General features: G+C 37.4%; 3 protein-coding genes across 7 annotated transcripts; all 3 read left to right on the forward strand.

The window, feature by feature from the left end:
* The first annotated feature begins 148 nt into the window (after nt 1-148).
* Nucleotides 149-4,219, forward strand: LOC145889175 (uncharacterized). 2 transcript variants are annotated; one of them, XM_082980069.1, is made up of 6 exons: nt 149-735; nt 1,022-1,301; nt 1,402-1,577; nt 1,827-2,071; nt 2,170-2,298; nt 2,421-4,219. In XM_082980069.1, exons 1-6 carry the CDS (start codon nt 572-574, stop codon nt 2,741-2,743), a joined length of 1,317 nt encoding a protein of 438 aa, XP_082836195.1. In that variant the 5' UTR covers nt 149-571; the 3' UTR covers nt 2,744-4,219. The 2 variants fall into 2 exon arrangements, with proteins under 2 accessions (XP_082836195.1, XP_082836196.1); XM_082980070.1 differs by having other exon boundaries at nt 1,037-1,301.
* A 1,986-nt stretch (nt 4,220-6,205) lies between these two features.
* Nucleotides 6,206-10,271, forward strand: LOC145889299 (putative LIM domain-containing serine/threonine-protein kinase DDB_G0287001). Of its 4 annotated transcripts, none has more exons than XR_014399492.1 (9): nt 6,206-6,246; nt 6,545-6,775; nt 6,872-7,151; nt 7,496-7,671; nt 8,121-8,362; nt 8,450-8,604; nt 8,800-8,853; nt 8,942-9,019; nt 9,279-10,271. XR_014399492.1 is itself a non-coding variant. In XM_082980235.1 (8 exons), the coding sequence occupies exons 2-7, from the start codon at nt 6,618-6,620 to the stop codon at nt 8,803-8,805; spliced, it is 1,017 nt and encodes a 338-aa protein (XP_082836361.1). In that variant the 5' UTR covers nt 6,206-6,246; nt 6,545-6,617; the 3' UTR covers nt 8,806-8,853; nt 8,942-10,271. The 4 variants fall into 4 exon arrangements, 2 of the variants coding, with proteins under 2 accessions (XP_082836361.1, XP_082836360.1); XR_014399491.1 differs by having other exon boundaries at nt 6,207-6,246; nt 8,936-9,019; XM_082980235.1 differs by having other exon boundaries at nt 8,942-10,271.
* Nucleotides 10,272-11,575: 1,304 nt separating this feature from the next.
* Nucleotides 11,576-13,264, forward strand: LOC145890399 (uncharacterized). The gene is made up of 4 exons (XM_082981388.1): nt 11,576-11,668; nt 12,008-12,139; nt 12,725-12,829; nt 13,055-13,264. The coding sequence occupies exons 1-4, from the start codon at nt 11,617-11,619 to the stop codon at nt 13,150-13,152; spliced, it is 387 nt and encodes a 128-aa protein (XP_082837514.1). The 5' UTR covers nt 11,576-11,616; the 3' UTR covers nt 13,153-13,264.
* The last annotated feature ends 7,606 nt before the right edge of the window (nt 13,265-20,870 follow it).

A 20,870-nucleotide genomic window follows, 5' to 3' on the forward strand; every position in this document is an offset into this window, starting at 1 on the left:
GTCTTGTAACGCGATTCCGTTCTAATGTGTCCGAACAATGGTAGCTGGTGTCAGATCACATACCGACAACTTGGGAAAGTACCCGGGGTTCGAACGTATATTTTATATCTGTTAAACAGGATCTCTGTTCGCCCAGTCGTGATTGAAGCTGTAACGTTGAAACGCAACAATTTAATTTTAGTGAAATGTTTATTCCGAAGTATGCGGCTTTAGGTTAGAAACGTAAAAAGCTATCTTGAGCCATAAACCGTACAATTTGTTTGGTGATATATGTGAGGTAATCGAGCAACATGATGTCACTGCTTCGACGTTTCAGGTCTCATCAGTGCAGATTGCGACTTCTCACTGTTTGGCTGACCAACCAGCCAGATAAAGACGACTTCACGTTGTGTTGACTTTGCCAACGTGGACTATTTTGACACAATTGTGCTGACCAAAAATATATAACCTGATTCTAAAGCAGATGTTTGTCCATGCTATGCTTTAGAATAGCTCATTTGCAGGGTAAACAATTTATACAAATAAACGGTGTATATATTTCAGTTTCCAATTCAGTGCATTAAGAAGAGTCATGATCAATGAAAGTTTTCATTGCGTCGATTTAAAAAATGAAGATGACCAAGTGGAAATTGCGGTTGGCCGTTATGCAAAAATATATTCCGCAGGTAACGTTGTTGTGAAACGTTTTTCCATGACACGTGCTCCTCAAAACAGAAAAGATCACCTGCAATGCGAGTAAGTTACCTTTTTGTGAAAACGGTTAAGAATTTGTACACGCACTGTTTCGACCTGTAAGGTCTCATGATGAGTGTACACACTCTGTCTGCAGCTCTACAATATTATGACTTTTTTGCACATATATTGCATTGGTTAAGAATGTTTTTATGGAGTATGTTGACCATATCAATGTTTCGATAGTTGCAGTATTATTGTTAACTCTTTGCTGTAATGTTCATTAAACCCTCAATAAATTAAAGAAATTACATAGTTTATCAAACATTTACAACATAACTTTTATTAGGTCAATGTTTTTAAGTGCTGAGAGAGAGAGAACCGTCCTTGTTGAATGTGACCATCCGTACATTGCAAAGTGTTACGGGAAAGTAAGATGGTCAACTGGTTCAATTGGATTAATTTTGGAAGAGGCTCCAGGTATAAATCTTCAAGATCGTATTCTCAGAACAAGCCCACTTTCGTGGGAGGAGAGACTGCGATATGCAATGGAAATTGCAGACTCCCTCCGCTATTTGCATTCGAAGCAAATTGTTCATCGCGACGTAAAGTCTCAAAATATTGTAGGGGTAAGTTTGTGGTTAAAAAATATTATTAGAACATCATTCTCAATTGCAAACTTGTTTTGTTTGCTGTCTTGTATTGGAACTCACTTGTACATATTAACAGGGAAAACTTGTTGACTTCGGATCAGCAAAGATGTTAAAAGAGTTTTCAGAATCATGCGAGTCTTTGAACCGCATGCAGATGGATGATGAAATTTATGTTTACGCTGCACCTGAGGATCCACCACCTGCAGATGCAGAGAACAAAATACAGCTTTACTGTGCCAGGGATGTGCACAGGTGACAGATCCCTTTTCACAATTTTATGCTGGAATCTTAAAAAATATTCTCACATAATCTACCAAACTTGATGATTGAAATTACTTTGTGCCTTTGGAGATTTGGATACAACCTGGGTCTTGCAACGTAGATTTAAAATTTTACGGTTTGGCGTTTTATGCGCAATAGATCAAAAAGAAACATTTATTATCAATGATTGCGATCGTAAGACGGAGATAACGTTCTCAAACAATTACTTTGCTTTCTTAGCTTTGCCATGGTTTTATGCGAAATAATTACAAGAAAGGAAGTTTTCAAAAATATCAAAGCAGTGAATCCAGAAACTCTCTCAGTCCTTATAAAAAAGGGACTTCGACCAGATGAAAAGTTTGTCAACGTTGTGTCAAAGGAGCTTCCACAAAACTCGATCGATTTCGAAATTTTCTCACTTTTGCGAAACATAATGGAGAAATGTTGGCTTCAAGATCCTTTGCAGCGACCTTCTATGAAAGAAGGTATGATTAACATAGCGTAATTCATGGTCTATGGTATTTACCTTTAGCAAAGAGTTTCTGTTTATCCTCTGTTTTTAACGTTATTGTGATGTTTGCAGTGTATCAAGAATTAAACACGCTTTGGAAGAGGTTACATCCAGATATTCAGATTGAAATTGCTTCCAAACATTCTGATGTTAACATTATTGGTATGTTGAAAATGTGGTATTCATCAACAATCAAACCAGGTAAATATTTTTTTATTTCTCATTGGTTATGTAACACAGTATTATTTAATTGAAAATACAAGCTTTGTTAGTAGTAGAAAATACTCGTATTATTCATTTCCGACAAATGTTTGTCATTACAGGTTTGTACAAAGTAGGGAGTTTCTTCGTTGGCCTATATCTATTGTCATGGATAGCGGGTTTATATTTGCTGTTCCTGATTGTATTCATATCGCCGGTTCTAAATCCAATTTCAGCGTCAAGGCTTTTGTCTTTCCTTACTGATTTTTTAAAAGTTTTGATGTTAATCGCGATTTTATTGCTTATGTTATTATATATTTTGATATCACCCATTTTTATTTGTGTGTCAGCCATCCTTCTTTTTTGGGTCTGCATATATATTTTGTACGAAGCGGTTTGTTTTGTGCTGCGTTGTATTCGGGTGCCAGGACCTGGTCGGATTTAGACCGGTATTTGTATCCGAACCCAGCCAGATAATTCACCTAAATTTACCTGATATAGTTGGTTTAGCATTTACGGTCAACACACATATTTTGCATTTTTATTCGTTTTGTATACTCTGTTGTGACACCACCACCCGTTTTCATTTTTACAAGGTCATCCTTTTTTGTGACTCAATTACGCAATATTGATTGATTAGTGCCGTTTTATGAAAATGTGTGTATTTAATTGTGACATATTCGCAAGTCATTGTGTTAAAACAATGAACAAGACAGAAAGGTTTAAACGCGACCTATTTCTCGTTTCTGGGTGAGTTTTACCAACAGGTGTTCGGGACGGCGATGGGTTCCCCCATATCCGTTGTGGTGGCTAATATTTTTATGGAAACTATCGAGGAGAGAGCCCTTACCACTTTTGCGCATCCTCCGCGTTACTGGTGACGATACGTGGATGACACGTTTACCATTCTTGATGCAGCAAGTGTGCAAGCCTTCCTGACCTACATTAACAGCACCGAGGATTCCATCAAGTTTACGTTGGAAGAGGAGAGTGGTGGCAAAATACCCTTCTTGTATGTAGAAGTGTACCGGGACAAGGATGGAGTTATCAATACTCGTGTTCATCGAAAACCAACACACACGAATCGCTACCTTTCGTTTCTTTCGGCACACCCGATGGAACATAAAAGGGCGGTTGTAAGATCGCTTGTGGATAGAGCCAAGACCCACATTTCAAGGCTAGAAGACCAAGCAAAAGAGATTAGTGTCGTAAAAAATGCGCTGCGAACAAACCAATATCCTGTCTGGATGTTAAGCGCGAAAACGGCATTAACCCAGAAGCATGAAACGCCCACTAGCGGAACAGTTGTAATTCCCTACGTCCCTGGCCTTACCGAAACATTGCGAAGATTGATGTCGGATTACGGCATAAAAGTTTACACGAAGCCTCATACAACGCTTGGCAATCTAATTTCACGACCCATTGCTACGGAGGCTTTCGAGCCAAAGGGGGTGGTCTATTCGATACCATGCAAGGATTGCAGTGGTGTGTACATCGGCGAAACCCGGAGGGCCTTCAAGACGCGACTGAAAGAGCATCGCCGTGATGTCGCATCGAAAGATGCCAGCAAGACTGCGTTGGCCAATCATGCGGTGACATTGCGACATAAAGTTGACTTTGATAGAGCCCAAGTCCTGGAAATGGAGCTGGACCACGCCAAGCGGCTATTTCTTGAGTCGTTGCACATCCACAAAAATAGTGTTTGCATCAATAACAAAGAACAATGTGTATTCTTTCCCGCAGTTTACAATAATTTGTTGTAATTGTTGTGTCTTCTGCAATGTTTGGTGCCTCTGCCTCTAGCACGTGAGTTGACAAGCGGTGTCAACGTTCCCCTTTTTCTTTTTCTTTTGTGCCCCTGCGTGTTTTAGTGTGATTCAATTGTTGCGTCATACCTGATGAAGTCTCGCCGCATGGCAGACGAAACGTTGTAAAATACAATACGTTAATGCCAGAAGAGCAGTACATTTTTAAAGACAGAAAATGTACCACAAAGTGTAAATTAGTGCTTCCGTTGTTGTAAAAGCTAGCACAGTGCCACAAACAACAGCTGCACTAATGAGACCTTTACAGGTCGAAACAATACGTGTACACCCTGTCTGCAGCTCTCCAATATTATGGCCTATTGTGATGAACAAGTAATATACAACACGCAGTATATCACATGTCAGAAACCGAAACCGAATCTTATGGAAACATTTTTATGAAAAAAAACAAAAGATTTTATTTGTTGAGTGGAACCTTGTGAACCATGTACTCAGCAGACTGACAGTAGATTCTACTGTGATATACAAAAGCTAGTAGAGTTACCGAGTAGGCCTGCCTATTGTGAACTCTGGTGCAATATTATCATTGCCAATATTCAACACCACGAAAATACAATAGATTGAATTCGAGTTACAAGACTGTTGTGTGATTGTATTGTTTTCTGTCCCACAAGACCCCAAAAAAGAGATTTAATGTTCGCAGTATAATCACCATGTGTGAGCATTGCGACTCGCGCTTGACAAACTACTGCGAATCTCATCATGTAATGATTGCGCTTGTGGCGTTATTTCCTTGTTTCGTTTACCAATATAACCCGCTGTTTCTATCGACAGTCATGATCTGTTTGAGACTCACCAACACAACAAAGACAGTGTTTCACACTTTTGTCCATACAAATCTGCAATCCAATATTTCTTATCGAAGCCTTTAATACCGCCAATTACATTTTAGCTGTCAATCCGCCAATTGTAATTTGAGTGTAATAAGATGTCCAGCTCCCAACAAACACATACACAACTGAGACACCTTGTGTAATGAATCTGAACATTCTAAACGTGGCCCGTGTAACTATTAGAATAATAACCAAAGTGGCATCTAAGGACAAGCAAACTAAAACCCAACCCCGTGCGCTCGATATATGCGATTGTGCGTATTTATAATGTAAATATGCCATTTTTTCTTGATAATAAAGGACGCTAGCTGCGAAAAATCATCAGTGAGGTTATTACCCTCCAGCGGATTTTTTTCGTGTATACCGCAGCGACATAATAAACTCTACTCCTTAACTTGGGCACTAATGGATACAACGATTTCCGCAGGGAATTTTCACAGCAACTTTTATCTTTGGGAGAACAACAGGACTGTGTTTTCGTTATGTTTCGCTTCAAAGAAAATGACGACCTGGCGCTATTGTATTTCTTATAAATGTGTGGAATTTTCAGCCGCCATAAGTGCTTAGAAAGGGGGAAATTATTGGTTGTGTGAAATTTTAACGAAATACAGTTTTCCGAAATAAAGTAGGTTTTTTTTGTATAGGATATTTGTATGTGGCAATACTACAAACAAAAATGTTTTCTTTTTTTGTATTTTTGATTGGAGTCTGAAATTAAAAATGACGGTCAATAATGTTTGTAATTGGTGTGGACACGATATAGCCTACTTCATCAATAGGCTATAATACCTGCAAATGAGACATTACATATCGCCAAACCAACACAACGTTCGAAGCCTATATAGAATAATTTCGCCTTCAAATTTTCGGATTTGCCATGATATTGTTCTTTTTCCCAAATCAAAAGTGGTAGTCAAAAACACTCAAGAACTAGCTTCACTGACAAACTCCATGGGTCCTCACGGAATTTCCGCCCATGTTTCTATGCAAGACAAGAAGTTTTCCTTCTTATCCCACAAGTGTCAAACACCGGCCTTAGCAAAAAAATTGGCGGCGTCAGTTTTTTTCTTCGCATAATCAGAATAGGAAAATTAACTGACTGAGGTTGCCTTCTTGGCATATACGTGTCGGGCGCTTGAACCACGTTGCCAATCGCTCGCCAAAACGCAGCTGGTAAAAAAATCCCAGCTAAACACACAACCGGGTGGGGAATCACCTTTATTTGTTTGGCGGGGATTTTTTGGCAAGAAACACCTTACACCACTACTGTTTTGTGCTTGCGAATTTTGGTAAGCCAGATAGTTTTTCGAAGCTTTCTGACTTGGAAAGCGGCATTTTACTTGAGTCTATATTTGGCTGTTAATTAACTCTACACTCTGACCCATGCATTATTTAATAAAAAGGCGGAAAGACTTAAATTAAAGGAAAGTTTTTGGGATCAATTAATTGCTTGGTAATCCGTCTAAAACTTTGTCAATTCACGCTTAAATCAAAAACACTAGGTAGTCCGTGCATTTTTGTACTTATTATACTTACTGCAATCAAGTTTGTTTCTAAATATTTTAAATTTTTGTGCTTTGGTTTCAGTAATTAGGGTGAATTCTGGAACCAAGATTTGTGGAATGTGGAAACTGATTAAAAATAAAAACCAGTAGTTGATATGAAAAATACAGAAGTGAATAATGAAGATGTAACAATTGCTAATGGAGGTTATGGAAATGTTTACACTACAAATCATAAGGAGCATGGGAGAATAGTTGTTAAAAGATTATCGCTTAGCAATGCAACCGACAACAAAAAAACTCGAACAATCAATGAGTAAGTACGTCTGTAGATATTTAAAGACATGTAAATGTTGTTTGCGTAATGGAATTTAATTCTGGTGATTTGCACAAATTTTAATATATGTTTTAGTGTGAAGCGGGAAAACAAAATCATGGACCTATGTGAACATCCACATATACTGAAGTGCTATGGTGATATAACATGGTCAACTGGTTCAATTGGATTACTGTTGGAAAATGCAAAAGGCGGAAATCTTCAAGATCTTATTCTTCGAGGTTGTGAGTTTTCCTGGGAAGATAGATTGCGAATTGGAATGGAAATTGCAGATTCTCTCCGTTATTTGCATTCAAAACCTATTGCTCATTGTGACCTTAAGTCACAAAATGTGCTACTGACAGAGTTTAAAGAGGCAAGTAAAAATCGTATTTGCTCTCGTGTTCCAATAGATGTCTTATACAGTAACTGAATATATGTTGTTACTTTATTTTCAACATATACTTTTTAAACTATAATGTAAAGTTTCACACTTGGATCGCATATATTATTATATACCAATACACCATTTACATATATTATTAAGTCAAAATCGCAACATGGGCAAATATAGGTCAAAGTTTCTGTATTTTGTAGGCTGCTTTGTTACTTTGACTTGACCTTGAGATAATCTCATGTTTTTTGGATTGTATTTTTTATCTTGCCGCAGGAAGCAAAATGTATGTAATATATAGATAATATTTTGCTGTTTATTTCAAGGTGCAACTGGCCGACTTTGGGGCAGCAAAGATGTTGGCAAAATTTTCTGACTCTTGTGAATCTCTGAATGCAAAGCAAAAAGATCAGAAAACAGATCTTTACTGTCCACCTGAAGAAATACCAGCAATTGATGAAGAAAACAGGGTTTACCTTTACTGTGCCAGGGATGTGTACAGGTAAGTTAAAATCAGTTGATATTTGTTTATTTGGATTAAAAATTTCGACGAATATTATGGCTTGTTTTGCACATGGATTAAAACTCTTCCTGAAATTTGCCAAATTTGTATGAATTTGGATATTTTTTTAAATTTTTATTGGAAAATGTTGCTTTTTGTTATGCTCATAATGATGATTTGGGTGTAATTTTTGCCCCATGTGTTTTTGCACCAAACCACATTTCATGTTCACTTTAACTACACATGGATAGAGTGTGGCTTTTGCGTTATTGACATTGTCTTTTACTAACTATGCATGGTTAGACTTAAAACAAATATCCTTGAATAATGGGAAATTATGTCTTATCCAGAGAAATTAAATCCGAATTGCCCAAGTTCTACCAGATATTGCATATTGCTACTTGTGCCCAAAACCAAACAAGCTGAAGATCCCTTTTCCTTTTTTTTAGTTACTCCATGGTTCTGTTTGAAATTGTCACAAGGACAGAAATTTATAAAAATAGTGCTGTACCATTTTCAACATTACCAACACTCATTGCCAATGGTGCCCGCCCTGATACACAGTTGGTTAAGGATGTAATGAAAAAACTACAAAGTGGGTCTAAAGATTTTCACATTTGCTCAATCCTGTGGGAAACAATGCAACAGTGCTGGGTTGCTGATCCACTGAAGCGACCGACAATGGAAGAAGGTATTTTAAAGTTTCATCTCAGCTACAAATTTTAATTTTACCAAGCCAACACTGCTTTTTTCAAACTTGCAATTTTCTGTGTGACAGTGTTCCAGAATTTGGCTGCATTGTGGAAAGATATACACTCGGAAGTTAAGGTCGCAGAAAACCTAAATGTCTTCAGCATCGAAACTGAACTTGAAACAGAACAAGAAACCAATTGTGCAAATCCAAAAAAAAAAAAACTCAAAAAAATTATGAAGGTAGTTTTTAATTTCAAAGCTCTGTTATAACTTACAGTTGAATACCTTGGAATAGTTTTTAAAATGAACTCCCTAGCTTATGCATATTCATAATGTTAACAATATGCTTGTTTGTTTCCTGCTTAATTTTCCATCTGCCTTTTTTATAATTTTAACATGTGAAATTGTTCCCACTTATTGTATCTAATTGGTTAGATGTAGTTCATTCAAGCCAAAAATCGCCCCTACTACAAGGACCAAGACCTACAGGTAGAAACTGCTGTTGTCTTATAATTGTAAATTACCACCAGGTTGTTGCAAGAAACTCATGTAAATAAAATATTTTACAAAGCTACAGGGTGGAGACCTCCTTCTCCACACCCAGGCAGAATATACTCTCACTACAACTCTGATTCTGATGACTGCTCTGTTGAAGGTTGTGTACATTTATGATCTACAATTTTGTTTATAAAACTAACTTATAGTTTCATTCTATTGTTAACAAAGCCATATTATATCATCTAGTTATTTATCACTGCAAACTAAACATATACGTATACTCAAAGTCAAAATATATTTTTTTTGAGAATGCGGTGTAACGTTTGCCAACTCACTGTTTCTGACAACTCACAATGTTTCTGTTGACATTAAAAACACATAAGTTGACATTAAATCTGTTGTAACATGTTTTGCAGAAAACCTACAGTTTATGCGCATTCTTTGGTTTATTCTCTACATATCAAGCATCATCTCAGTGTCCATCTGCAACTTTACTAGTTGGATGCCTTGGACATTTTGTTGGAATTCTGCCATTTTGTTCATTGTAGTGTACGCACATGCTGTGAATTTTCTTTGCAAGAAACTGCGTTATAAGTCTGGTCCACGCATTTGCTAATGTAAATTTATAAGAGTGTCTTATTTTCCCTACAAACTTACTTTTGTTGCACACCCAGATTAAATTGCGAGTGTGAGCATTTTTCCTTCCTTGCCTTTTAAGTCAAAATTTGCCTTTTTATTCATTTTGCCTCGTTTGCTTCATGTTATTTGTTCCTACTGGAAGTAAGATTTTCAAAATTGATTACACCACGCTTGCAGCTTCGAAATTGAGTTTTTTGGCAATATTTTAATGTCTGCTGGTTAAAAATGGCAGAAAAAGATTGTATTTTGGGAAGCTTTTTTTGAAACAGCAGTATTATTTTTTATTTCTGAAAGAAAAAATTTAAAAGTTGTCTGCAATACTGGCTTGGTTCTCACCGTTATGAGTACATCCTTTACTTGTGTTTCAATATTTCCGTATGTTTAATCAAATAACCGTTTTCCCCATGTGTTTTGAGGAAATCAGTTGTGTTTTTTTTGTCGTACGTTCGTGATTAGTGGAACGTTTAATACTTATGTTTGCCTCGATAGATCTTGCACTACAAATCTTCACGCATGATTCTTCATTTTATTTTTTACTTCTTGCCAAACGAGACTGTCACTAATTTTGCGGCTTTGCCTATCCCGCATGAAGGTGTCCTTTTATCAGAGAAATACTGGTATTTACTTGGTAAAATTTGTTGTGTGCAGTAGGCAAGTATGTCTGGGATTGTGTTTATGCAGATAATGGTCACCCTATTTTTAAATAGATTCAGAATTACCAGCTAAGAACCATTCATCATTTCATTCTTAATCATCATGTTTATTTTGCGCTGAAGACTAAAACGTAAATGTAAACGTTAAAATGGGATGGACACCAATAAAACCTTAGTGGTTGTCAATTCAGGCATATAATGATGATTTCCTCACGGAAAGTCACGCTCTGCCGTAAGATCGCAGACAAACTTGTTCAGGTATCAGTAATAAAAGCGGTAAAAAACAAGCTCTCGGTGGAGCTTTATTAGCTCGCAACATGTGCTGGAGACCGTGTTACGCACTTCCAGGCATTTGGATTTCGTTTGTTGGATGGTGTTTGCTGTAGGAAACAAGAAAGTGGTTTCATTCTCGCCGCCCGTCTGTTTACGATTTACCGGAAAATGATGGATGTTATTTACATACAAGACACCGAACTTTGTTGAATGTGCGTTCCAACCTTCCAAATTTATGAGATTGACACATTAATTGCTCCTGCTTTTCTAAGCACTGTGTTTTACGACCTTAAGCTACAATTAATGACCCTATTGTGTGGATGTTACATGTTAATGCAATGTCAGGCTATCCCATATTTTCCTTTACAAAGTTTAACTTGCATACATTTTTGCCTGATTTATAAGAACCAAAACTTACAAAAGTAAAAAAAATTCTTGGAAATTAACTGAAATGACTGCGTGAGCTGCGTATTCATGTAAACCCTAAACCCATATCAGGTTACAAAACTTAGTAGGCCTAATGCTAGCAAGCACCTCCACCAGCATTTTGGACGAACGTCTGCTAGCAATTTATTGGAAATTTGTGGACCTACTTTACATAGGGGCCAAATAAATTTGGAGAAGCGACGTTCCAACGTAAAAATTAAAGTCCACACCATAGAACATCGAAAAAAATATAGCCTGGCTATTTGTTTGCCTCGGGCGTGGAAAGGATTTAACAATGATGCCTCATGAACGTTGGGCAATAAAACCCTATGTGTAGTTGGTGGACATTTTTTTCTCATTATTAATTAAGGTTACCGAATGCGTACCGGGTCTGGTGAACACCGACGTTTGTTCTCAACTCCTAGGTTCCCGCCGTTTATTTGCTCGTCACAACTCCGTCTGTTCAGCACGATGTGTGTGTGTGATTTTCAAATCAACATTGCCGTCCCACGGTTTTCGACCCATTAACGACAACTATGCGTACGTGTACTGTGTACAAAGCCTCGGGTAGAGGCTACTTAAAGCCAGCGTGGCACGCAGTGCTTGTCACTGCTAACCTACTGCCTTAAAGACTACCTTGTAGGTAGAGGCGACTGAAAGCGTGATTTTACCAAAAATTTAGGATTTTGTATATTTATGTTCCTTTTTTTCTCCAATCACCAGGAGCATTTTTAATTTTATAGGAAGTTCTTTGATTTAAGAAATGTCTCGGTTCGTCATTGTCGTCTTGCTTCTTTCCTGCTTCGTTTACCAAAGTAAGTTGTGTCACAACAAAAGAAACAATATAACAATCAAGTTATATTTATATACTGATTTTGTGCTTTTGTCTTGAAAACAGTAAATGTTGTAGAAAATGTAAGAAAAAAATCTGAGCAGATGAAGCTTTACTGTGCTTAACTATATGGATGGCAACACGGCGTTCAAAAATAAATAAATAAAAAATAACAATAGGCGTAGTTTGGCGAACTTTACTTTTGTTTTATAATTCAACTATAATTGAACATTTAACGTGATTTTGGTAAAAAGTTAAAAGTGACTTCATGGAAAGTATTTCTGTTTAGAGGTTTCTGACATGACTTTCTGTTATTATGCAGGCATTGCTATTCAATGTTACATTTGTACTTATCCCCCTACCGGCGATTGCAAAGGCCCTGATGTACCAAATTCTTTGGCCTATGATTGCCCTCTGTCTGACACATGCCTCAAAACTTCCACAACGTATGAAGGTAATATAGCCGGACCTTTTTAACCAACGCTTTGGTTTCTATGATTTTGGTGGTTTATTCGGTGTCAATGTCATTGTACCCATATAAATTCGTCATCTGCTTTTTTGGTGCAAGACACATGTAATTTGATTTTTGATTTGCATCGTATGCCGGTTTATATGGCGAACAGACCCCACGAGGAGGATGGCAGCCGGGTCGGCGCACCAGGAAATATGCCAATCTAGAGGGCCTACGTTGTTTGCCTTAAAACTAAGGGATTACTATCGTAAAGGCTACTGGGCTCCAGCTGGGTTCTCCCAAGGCCCTGATAGCGAGATTAAAAATACAATTGTGGTGGTTTGCACGGAAATAAACCGTCCTAAGTTTCAATTTATTTTAAATATCATTTGTCGGATGAATGTTGGCTGCTGCCGAAACGATTGTTGTACAGTGAGCTGCGGACAGAGCCACTTTTTCGACCTAACAGGTCTAAACATTATTGGCTCTATTAATTATACATGATTAATTTACATTCGCCGACCATCTCACTACATTGGTTCAAGTTTTCGGAGCATATGTTTGCCTAATAGTTTGTAAACTTCCCAGGTACCACCACCATTGCTCGCACTTGTGGCATCAGCGGCGCGCCGGTAAAGTGTGCATCCGATTCGGCGTCTGGCCTCAAAGTAACAGCATGCTATTGCAAAGGAGGTATCGAAAATATCATTTGTCTTTTTAGTAACCTATTGCCATAAGTCTGGTTTTTATGACAAAAGATCACAATTGCGTTACGCTGTTGGAGGTAATAAAAATAACTTAAAAAAAGAAACCTTTTGCACCAAATATGTTGACATACACTGCTAGGATTTGTAATGAAATTTGTGTAAAACACCGGGGAATTTATATTGTTGATATTTTTAAAACTTTGTTTTACAGATTATTGCAATGGAGCAAATCACCAAGCAACTATTTCCAAAGCTTGGGTATTGGCCGTCGCCTTGGCAACTGTTCTCGGCTGTTATTCCCACCTTTGAAATGTTGTGTTAACGTATTTTAGTTTGATTGGTTAATTTTCGCTTCCAAATGATCTTAGTCAGCAAATGTAAGAAATACGTGGTTGAAGTCAAATCATGACGTCATAAAAATGATTCTATACTTTAGTCGTCATACGCAGTATTGTCCCGTTAAAAGAGGTTCGTAAACTATTGCTGTATCTTAGAACTGTTAATTGCTGCAATCAAAGGCTCTATCACTATATCACGTGATAAAATAAAAAAAAACGCAGTTGAAAGGGTATTTTTTTTTCAGACAATTAGCGTAAGTAGAAGGTCAATTAACTTCCATAAACAAACAAAGGTAAGCAGTACAGTGTTCCTGCCCCCTGCAAGGAAACGATATTATTTGTACCCAGGCCGCCACGCCAACAACTTAAAGTTCTAGTAATAACATTTGCCGTTTTCTAATCTAATCATACAGCTTTACATTTATAGAAACTGTAAATCGTTTACAGATAAACAAATATGCTGTAGTGACCCGAGTAATAACCGAGCAACCTTCAATTAAAATTATTGATTGGCGGTGATAGGGGTCGTACCATTCACGATTGTTCGTAATATTTACAAAGACCGTCTTATCTTTAGTCGAACAAACCTTCCTGTAACCTATGGTTAAAGTCCATTATTGCTGCTCGTTACAGTCAACAAATTCATCAGACTGCCAGTCATGGAGCAATCGTCGGCGTAGTGCCTTTGGGATCTGCATCGATGGTTTTAACTTTGAGAATCAAAAGGTTCACTACAAGATTGATAAAACAAATACCACTTAACGCTAGTGCTGTGTATTAACAAACAAATTCATCTTTTGTACATGTTAATTCAACTTAAATAGATTCAACATTTTAGCCAACCTCAATATTGCTTGATTTTAAATACCTTTTCCATTCAACGCGTTGTAAATTGTTTTGAACAAGTCGTTGTTGGCTCGGTTGTATTAATTCCCCCACTGAGACTAGATTAAAAGATATTTCGGGAAACACCATGAAAATATCACTAATGCGGGAAAGTTTTGAGTCAAAAACCTACACGTAAAGAACAACAGTAATGCGTATAACTGAAAGTATGCAAATCAATACGGTTGCGTATATGAGAGATTTTGAGATTTTGTTGAAATTGGTCAATGTGAGTCTTGATATTTGCAGTTTGTGTATACGATACAACCACATGCCGATCATTACAATTTCCTTCGCATAAATACGATTACAGTAAGTCGGTGCAAAGGTAGGATTTGTTTAATCACGACCACTTTCTGTTCATCACCCACTGTTTGCCATCAGTGGATATTTTGCGGGCCTACTTTGTGTACAAAACATTATGTGCTTGAAACCAAACGGCATGCCGTGCTTTGATGGTTAAAAGACACAGTAAACTTATTGTTAAATGCCCTACATTACTTCGTCTTTGTCCTTTCGGTTTGCAGGCGCTTGACTGTCGTATGTGGTAATAAGGTGTTACAAAGCAGAAATGTCGGCTCGCATCAATATTTTTTGCTTCATTCATGCAGCAAAAATGTTGAAGCGTAAGTTAGGTATATATAGTATGATTGAGTCAATAATGCTTTTTGGCCGGCTGTTTATACAAGATCGTCGAAAGTTACAGCACAGCTACATTGATAAGACCTATTAGGTCGAAACAGTGGCCATCTGTCTACAGTTAACTACAATAAAAGTATTACAGTTCCTTGAAAAATTGTAGTTTTGGGGGACTAAAAACGCACATTACATGGTAAATGTACATGAATAAATCCAGCCAAATGTCTCAGCTTAAACTAAACTTTGGGTATTTCAAACTCATGATAAAAGAATTTTTTTAGCAAAACGTGACGAAGTTATCAAGGGACCAAATTACGCCCGCATGGCGGTTGGCGGAGTCAACGGAAAACCTCAATAGAGATTAATACGCGCTGCGAGAATTGGGCAAACAACATCAGGTGTCCACTTGACAAACAGTGTAACGCCCTTCTGTTCTGTTTTTTTCTTATTCTGTTTTCTCTTATCGATCCTCGGGCGCACACATTACAACTATGTGTTCGTATATTTGTTGCTTTTAACAATCGAAATGGTCTAAATAATATATTTGATGCACAACTTTTGTGTCCGTGTGTTACATTTCTCGTCTCTATATTGTATACAAATTGTCCGATACTATAAAAAAAATTTGTGAAAAATATGCTCACAAGAAAATAGTATCTTCTTTGCATCCAATGCTGTGGATATTTTAGAAAGCAATGATGTAAAAAATGCAGTTTATTTGCCATAACAGTTCTTTGAAGGTCGTAAGCTTTGGAATGTAGCCTACTATATCGGTCAGGCCGTATATATACTGTCGTCGTTCCGGTCGGTTTGCTCGTCTGACACGGAGTAAATATATTTGCACTGTGGCTATGGACAGCGTTACGACCAACACCGTGCAGCTTGTCGTTGGATTTTCTGAAAACAAGTCCGATCTCTAATTATGAATTTATCCAATATGTCTATTGAATTCTCATAATTCACCTCATATTTTGGCATGTTAAAACGTCCGCTTTCTTTACACATTTGGTTGATAATGAGATCCGTACTTTTGTAAAGAGTCGAGCAATTATAGAACGTGAGCAAGAAGTGTGTCTCACTCTCACAAAACACGCTTTTCTTAAAGTATGGAACGCGGGACGTAATGTTTCTTGACGACGGAACAAATAACTTTTTATGGATGTGTTTGCTCTTTAGATGATTAAAATTCTTGGAGAGAAACTATGATGCCTGGACCACATAGGAGTATAGTTGCCTTCAGGTGCAGTTTGCTACAATTTTGGTCTTACAGTTTTGTACCTTACGAAGTCCGCTGCACTTGCGCGTTGCTGGAAATTTTGCGCGACATTATTTGTTGTTCAAGGGACATTGCGTAGAAGCAAATACCAACGTTTAATTTTTTGGTTGGAATCGTTTCCGCTTTTCTTCGCACAATGATCAGTTGGATCCTGTTTTCCTTCTTCATTGCGACATTTTCTGTCCAAAGTAAGTGGGATTGTACAAGAAAACACTAAGTAGGTATATATGCAATTCTGCAGCGAAAAGCACAACCTGCAGATAGAGTGAAATATGGATCTGAATCCAAAGGCTTGTTACCCTCTTCCGCGCAAACTAACTTTGAAGTCCATCGAATGAATTAAGTTTTCCCTCGAATTGAAAAACATTCCATAAAGCAAAATTTAAAAAGTAAACTGTGTTGACGCGGATTTTCCATTTTGTCGCAAAAACAGGTAATGGAATTCGTTGCTACAGTTGTTCTTATCCGTTGGATTCCGGATGCTTGGGAACAAACGTCAGCACAAGTTTTTCGGTCGATTGTCCTGGAATAAATCGATGCTTCTGGAGCACAGTAAAGGGAAATGGTATCATATAGTGTTTAATTGGTTATAACTTTAAACCAGTACTTCTAAAGTGTTAATAGCAGATAATTTGAAACATATTTCCTGTATTAATTAACGCAGTGATGGTTGCAGTAAGTTTCACACTATTACGACAGATGAGTAAACCTGGCAAAATTTTAGTAAAAAATGGCACATTTGCTGTGTAGGTGGGACCTCCATCTATCGGAGCTGTGGATTACTGGATTTTTCAGTTGATTGCTTGGTACAAAATGTTGACGGGAGCGACACTAGAGCATGCAATTGCGACACAGGTTTATGACCTTTTTTTATAAATTTCTCCACTAGCGCTGTGCTGTATATATCTTTTGTAAGGTAATTTAATTGATGCAACTTCTGTGGTCGATAATATTTTGTAAACCTTGAGTAATAAAGATGCGGAAATGCTACCTCTGAACCATTTTGTCGATAGACACAGTAACACAGACAGATTTTTAATATTTTTTTTGGTTTAGGCGCCAAGATTTGGAAAATAATGCCCAATTTAGACATTGGAAAATTTAGTAATCTTTAACTTCCAGTATCTTTCGTCCCACCCTTGACTGTATAACTGTGTACATTTGCTCGTTTTCAATGTAGAAAAAGCATACACATGGGTAGTGGTTTGTAATTCTTGCCAATGCTCTGCTAAGATGAAGAAAATCTTTCTTATCTCTTCAGACAACTGCAACAACGGAAACTCCGCTCCAGGGCAATTCTTTATCTCGAAAGTGTCAATATTTCTGATTTCCACAGCAACGATGTTATTGCAGCAACATTATTGAATACGAGCATAAAAAACAAATATTTAAAGTAATTTTCATCTTTCTGTTAATATTTCATATCGCACTTCATTTTATATGTGTTCAGTTTTTGTGTGTTGAAAATCTTGTCAAGGAAATTCCTAATCAAATTTCGCCGAAGATTTTAATTTTAAACGCACTTATATCATATTATTATATTTGTAACCCTATGCTAATTTTATGACATTTATGTACACAGAATCAGTGGTAATAAATCAGTAGAATTCAGGCCCTTTAATAACAACTGGATTTCGTGTATGTGTGGTTTAAAAATATTTTCCGCTTGAGGCGCTGTTAAGCATGTTGATCCAAGGCTTGTTATCGGCGGTGAGGAGAAACGTTGACATTCCTGAAATATTTCGATTTTAATCAATAATAAATCGCGTAGCGTGTCACGTGGTGCTTGCTCCTTGTGATGGCGAACTTCTAAGTGTGTGAATAACTCTAAGGGTCTCAGAGATATTTAACAGGGTCTCGATGGCCTGAGCGGTTATTGAGTCTCTTTGATGGTTAAATCTGCTTCTGCCCCGTTCTATAAAGCACCCAGAACCAAGATCTCTTCCCGAATAATTGTATTCATTTCTGTTATCTTCTTCATTACGACGGTACGGCGAAGACTAGACTTGACTTGACTGAATTTTCGGGTAAAAACTGGGCTCTTTAACGCTCTCCATTATGAGAGCTGATTGGTCAATAATGTCACGTGATATCATGAGGCGCTTGAAGTAATATATTGCAGGAACATAGGTGTGATGTGACATAAGCATAGGAGAACATTTTATGTGGTAAACAGGATGTTAAATGAATCACTTTACTCGAGAACATTCGATGACTTTATCAGTATGGGATTGTGCAGTGTATGTGCAAAGCGCTGGCCTCTGTGACGTATGTTACACACGCAAAACATTACGCAATACAAGCACTGGTTTCTGTGACGTATGTTACAAGTGCAAGATTTCTTAACTACTAGACCAGGGCCTGCAGGTGTGACCGACAGTTTTCCTGACATTATGCAAGGTACATATTTTAATGCTGACAACTGCAACAGATCATTTTCAAATTAAACTGCAACCAACTACATTTCAAAAAAGTTTTACTTTTTAATGGCTTCCAATCGCGCGGTTAGCGCATGAAAGTAGGTTCACTGCATTCATGCAATTTACTACTGACAAGTACGTATTCGCAACAAAATCAATTTAATAGTAATCATAGCAATCGAAATACCTGTCCCCCTCCATTACCCAAAGTTAACAACGCATTCATGTGATACATTTTAAAGCTGGATGAAAGGCCGCAAAGTCACAACTACGTTTAATTTTGCAATGAAACTCTCATATGCTGCGGGCACAATGCGACACAAATGCCTGATCATATAGGATGTGGCTCTTGTCACTTTGTTGAAAGACCTGAAATAGCAACAACCTAACAATAAAAGCCCACTCACACACGCTGGACATGAAATATTAACATCCTGTAATGCATCCAGATTGGCTTTACGACATAATTTGAATAGCTGTGTGATTCGTCACGGATTGTTTTTCCGGCAGCCCATGGCTCTATTACCTCACATAGGAAAAAACACAATAAAAATGAATCAGAAACATTACTGATTTCTGTTCACAAAAAAACGTACAGTCACGGAAAAGTTGTCTTTGCATTGCGAAGGTTACCGACCTCCCTTTCCATTTCAACCCATTGATTTGGGGGTAATCAAATTAGCAGCAGTGATTATCCACACAAACACGTTTCACGACAGATCATCAAAAATGCCGACTTGATTTTTAATCTTGTCATTTTTCAAAACAATGGTGACCCCTACGTGATGGCTCTTTAGCAAGGCAAAAAATATCATTTGGACAAGCCAAGGTGATACAAGTTGCCTTGTTTTAAATCATTCGAAAATTAAAATGCATAATTGCTACAATACACAATCATGTTACTAGAAAGCATATAATGACCTTTAAGGAAATAACGGTTGATATTTTTCCCAAAAATAGGTTTATAGGGTAAAAACATTAGGTGAATGGCTCCTAGCAAATCAACTAACCCATGTGCTGAAGCATGTTGCTTGTCACTCAAACTTTAGGTTGTGCAAACAATACTAATGGATTCGATTGGGAATCTTTTATTCCCTATGTGTAAAATTCCCGTTATTAAAGTGGATTTTTCGAGATTAATGTTGATAAGTTAAACCAAGCTCGTCTTTTGCGCAAACGTTTTCAGTCACCATAACAGCAACTATTCTAGGCGCTCTTCGTGTCGTTGGTATTTGATTTAAACCCATACTTCCAAGAAAATCTGCGGAAATGAATTTTCCGTGTAGTTCATCTGCACAACACAGAAATTAACAAATCGGCTTAAAAAAGCAACAGCGTGGTCCGTGAAGGGAATTTGAAATAGTTGGAGCCGATATCAACCAATCCTCTTACCCTGTCCTGCTCAGCAGTGGTTCCAAACCTGAATTGTATCAGGTTTTATCTCAAAGTCCAGCACAATTGCCGCGAATCAGTGAAACGTAGCAACAAATGAAGTACGGCGTTTAAACTTTTTGGTCGAATGGTTGGAGGACCGGAACGCATGTTAGAGTACATCATGATATGAACATAATTTCAACTTTTCATAAAGGTTAGTTTGTCCGTCCGAGACAATACTGTCACCGGTTTGGCAAAATATTAGCAATCTGTTGTACGAAGCTTAAAACTTCGAATTTGTGCGTGACAAATTCATGTGACTCGTGACAAAAATTGACACGATGAATAACACGTCAAGATTACTGGAAAAGAGCAAAGCAACCGCACAGACGTCACAGTTGTTTGATGTCGCAACACTTTAACGTGATCGAGAATCAAAGTACAAGAGATTTCGATAATTTTGTGTAAAAACCTGCAATTTTTGTTTTGTTTTGGCTTCTTCGAACAGGGAAGCTAATTTATCTGTCCAATGAGTTTATACTAATGAAATATTTTGGCTCAGGGTCATGACTAAAATTAAATTCAGCATATGCATAGCTCGACAAGGACATTTATGTTCGTTCTTGAAAAATTTTGAGTAATTTGCTGAAAGAGATTGTATTGGGTCGCCTAAATACTCTTGGGTCACTTGTCAAACGGAAAAAGAAAAATTGTGTTATATTTTTATAGCACTGCTTCTGTGGTTATTTTTGCTTACAGCACTAAGTATTTGCGGTGATAATTTGTTTGAGGTTAAGACCAAGAAATTAAATGATACAGCTGTGTTCCTCGTTTATCACGTCAAACTCTTTGTATGGCTTCGAAACTACGCGTATAATTACAACATAAGGATTTAAATTAGAGTCCTCAAGAAAGGTAATGAATATATGAAAAATAATGGCACAGAGATTTACATGGGCGACGAAATCGCCCGGCAGCTTTAAATGCTCGAAGACTTCCAAATTATGTTATACCCAAATTGTCCCAGGATTCTAATTGGCGATTAGCAGATTCTGTGGCAATCTCGCGCATTCTACATTTTTGAGGTTCTTCGGG

Source organism: Ascidia mentula, chromosome 2, assembly GCF_947561715.1.
Source record: "Ascidia mentula chromosome 2, kaAscMent1.1, whole genome shotgun sequence".
Lineage (NCBI taxonomy): Eukaryota > Metazoa > Chordata > Ascidiacea > Phlebobranchia > Ascidiidae > Ascidia > Ascidia mentula.

Excerpts from the sequence above, each read along its gene's own strand:
- LOC145889175 (XM_082980069.1), top strand. The coding sequence starts at position 572 with ATGATCAATGAAAGTTTTCATTGCGTCGATTTAAAAAATGAAGATGAC. Across the intron at positions 2,072-2,169 it reads GCGACCTTCTATGAAAGAAG|TGTATCAAGAATTAAACACG; the intron begins GTATGATTAACA and ends TGATGTTTGCAG. Across the intron at positions 2,299-2,420 it reads TTCATCAACAATCAAACCAG|GTTTGTACAAAGTAGGGAGT; the intron begins GTAAATATTTTT and ends TTGTCATTACAG.
- LOC145889299 (XM_082980235.1), top strand. The coding sequence starts at position 6,618 with ATGAAAAATACAGAAGTGAATAATGAAGATGTAACAATTGCTAATGGA. Across the intron at positions 7,672-8,120 it reads TGTGCCAGGGATGTGTACAG|TTACTCCATGGTTCTGTTTG; the intron begins GTAAGTTAAAAT and ends CCTTTTTTTTAG. Across the intron at positions 8,363-8,449 it reads GCGACCGACAATGGAAGAAG|TGTTCCAGAATTTGGCTGCA; the intron begins GTATTTTAAAGT and ends TCTGTGTGACAG.
- LOC145890399 (XM_082981388.1), top strand. The coding sequence starts at position 11,617 with ATGTCTCGGTTCGTCATTGTCGTCTTGCTTCTTTCCTGCTTCGTTTAC. Across the intron at positions 12,140-12,724 it reads AACTTCCACAACGTATGAAG|GTACCACCACCATTGCTCGC; the intron begins GTAATATAGCCG and ends TAAACTTCCCAG. Across the intron at positions 12,830-13,054 it reads AGCATGCTATTGCAAAGGAG|ATTATTGCAATGGAGCAAAT; the intron begins GTATCGAAAATA and ends TTTGTTTTACAG.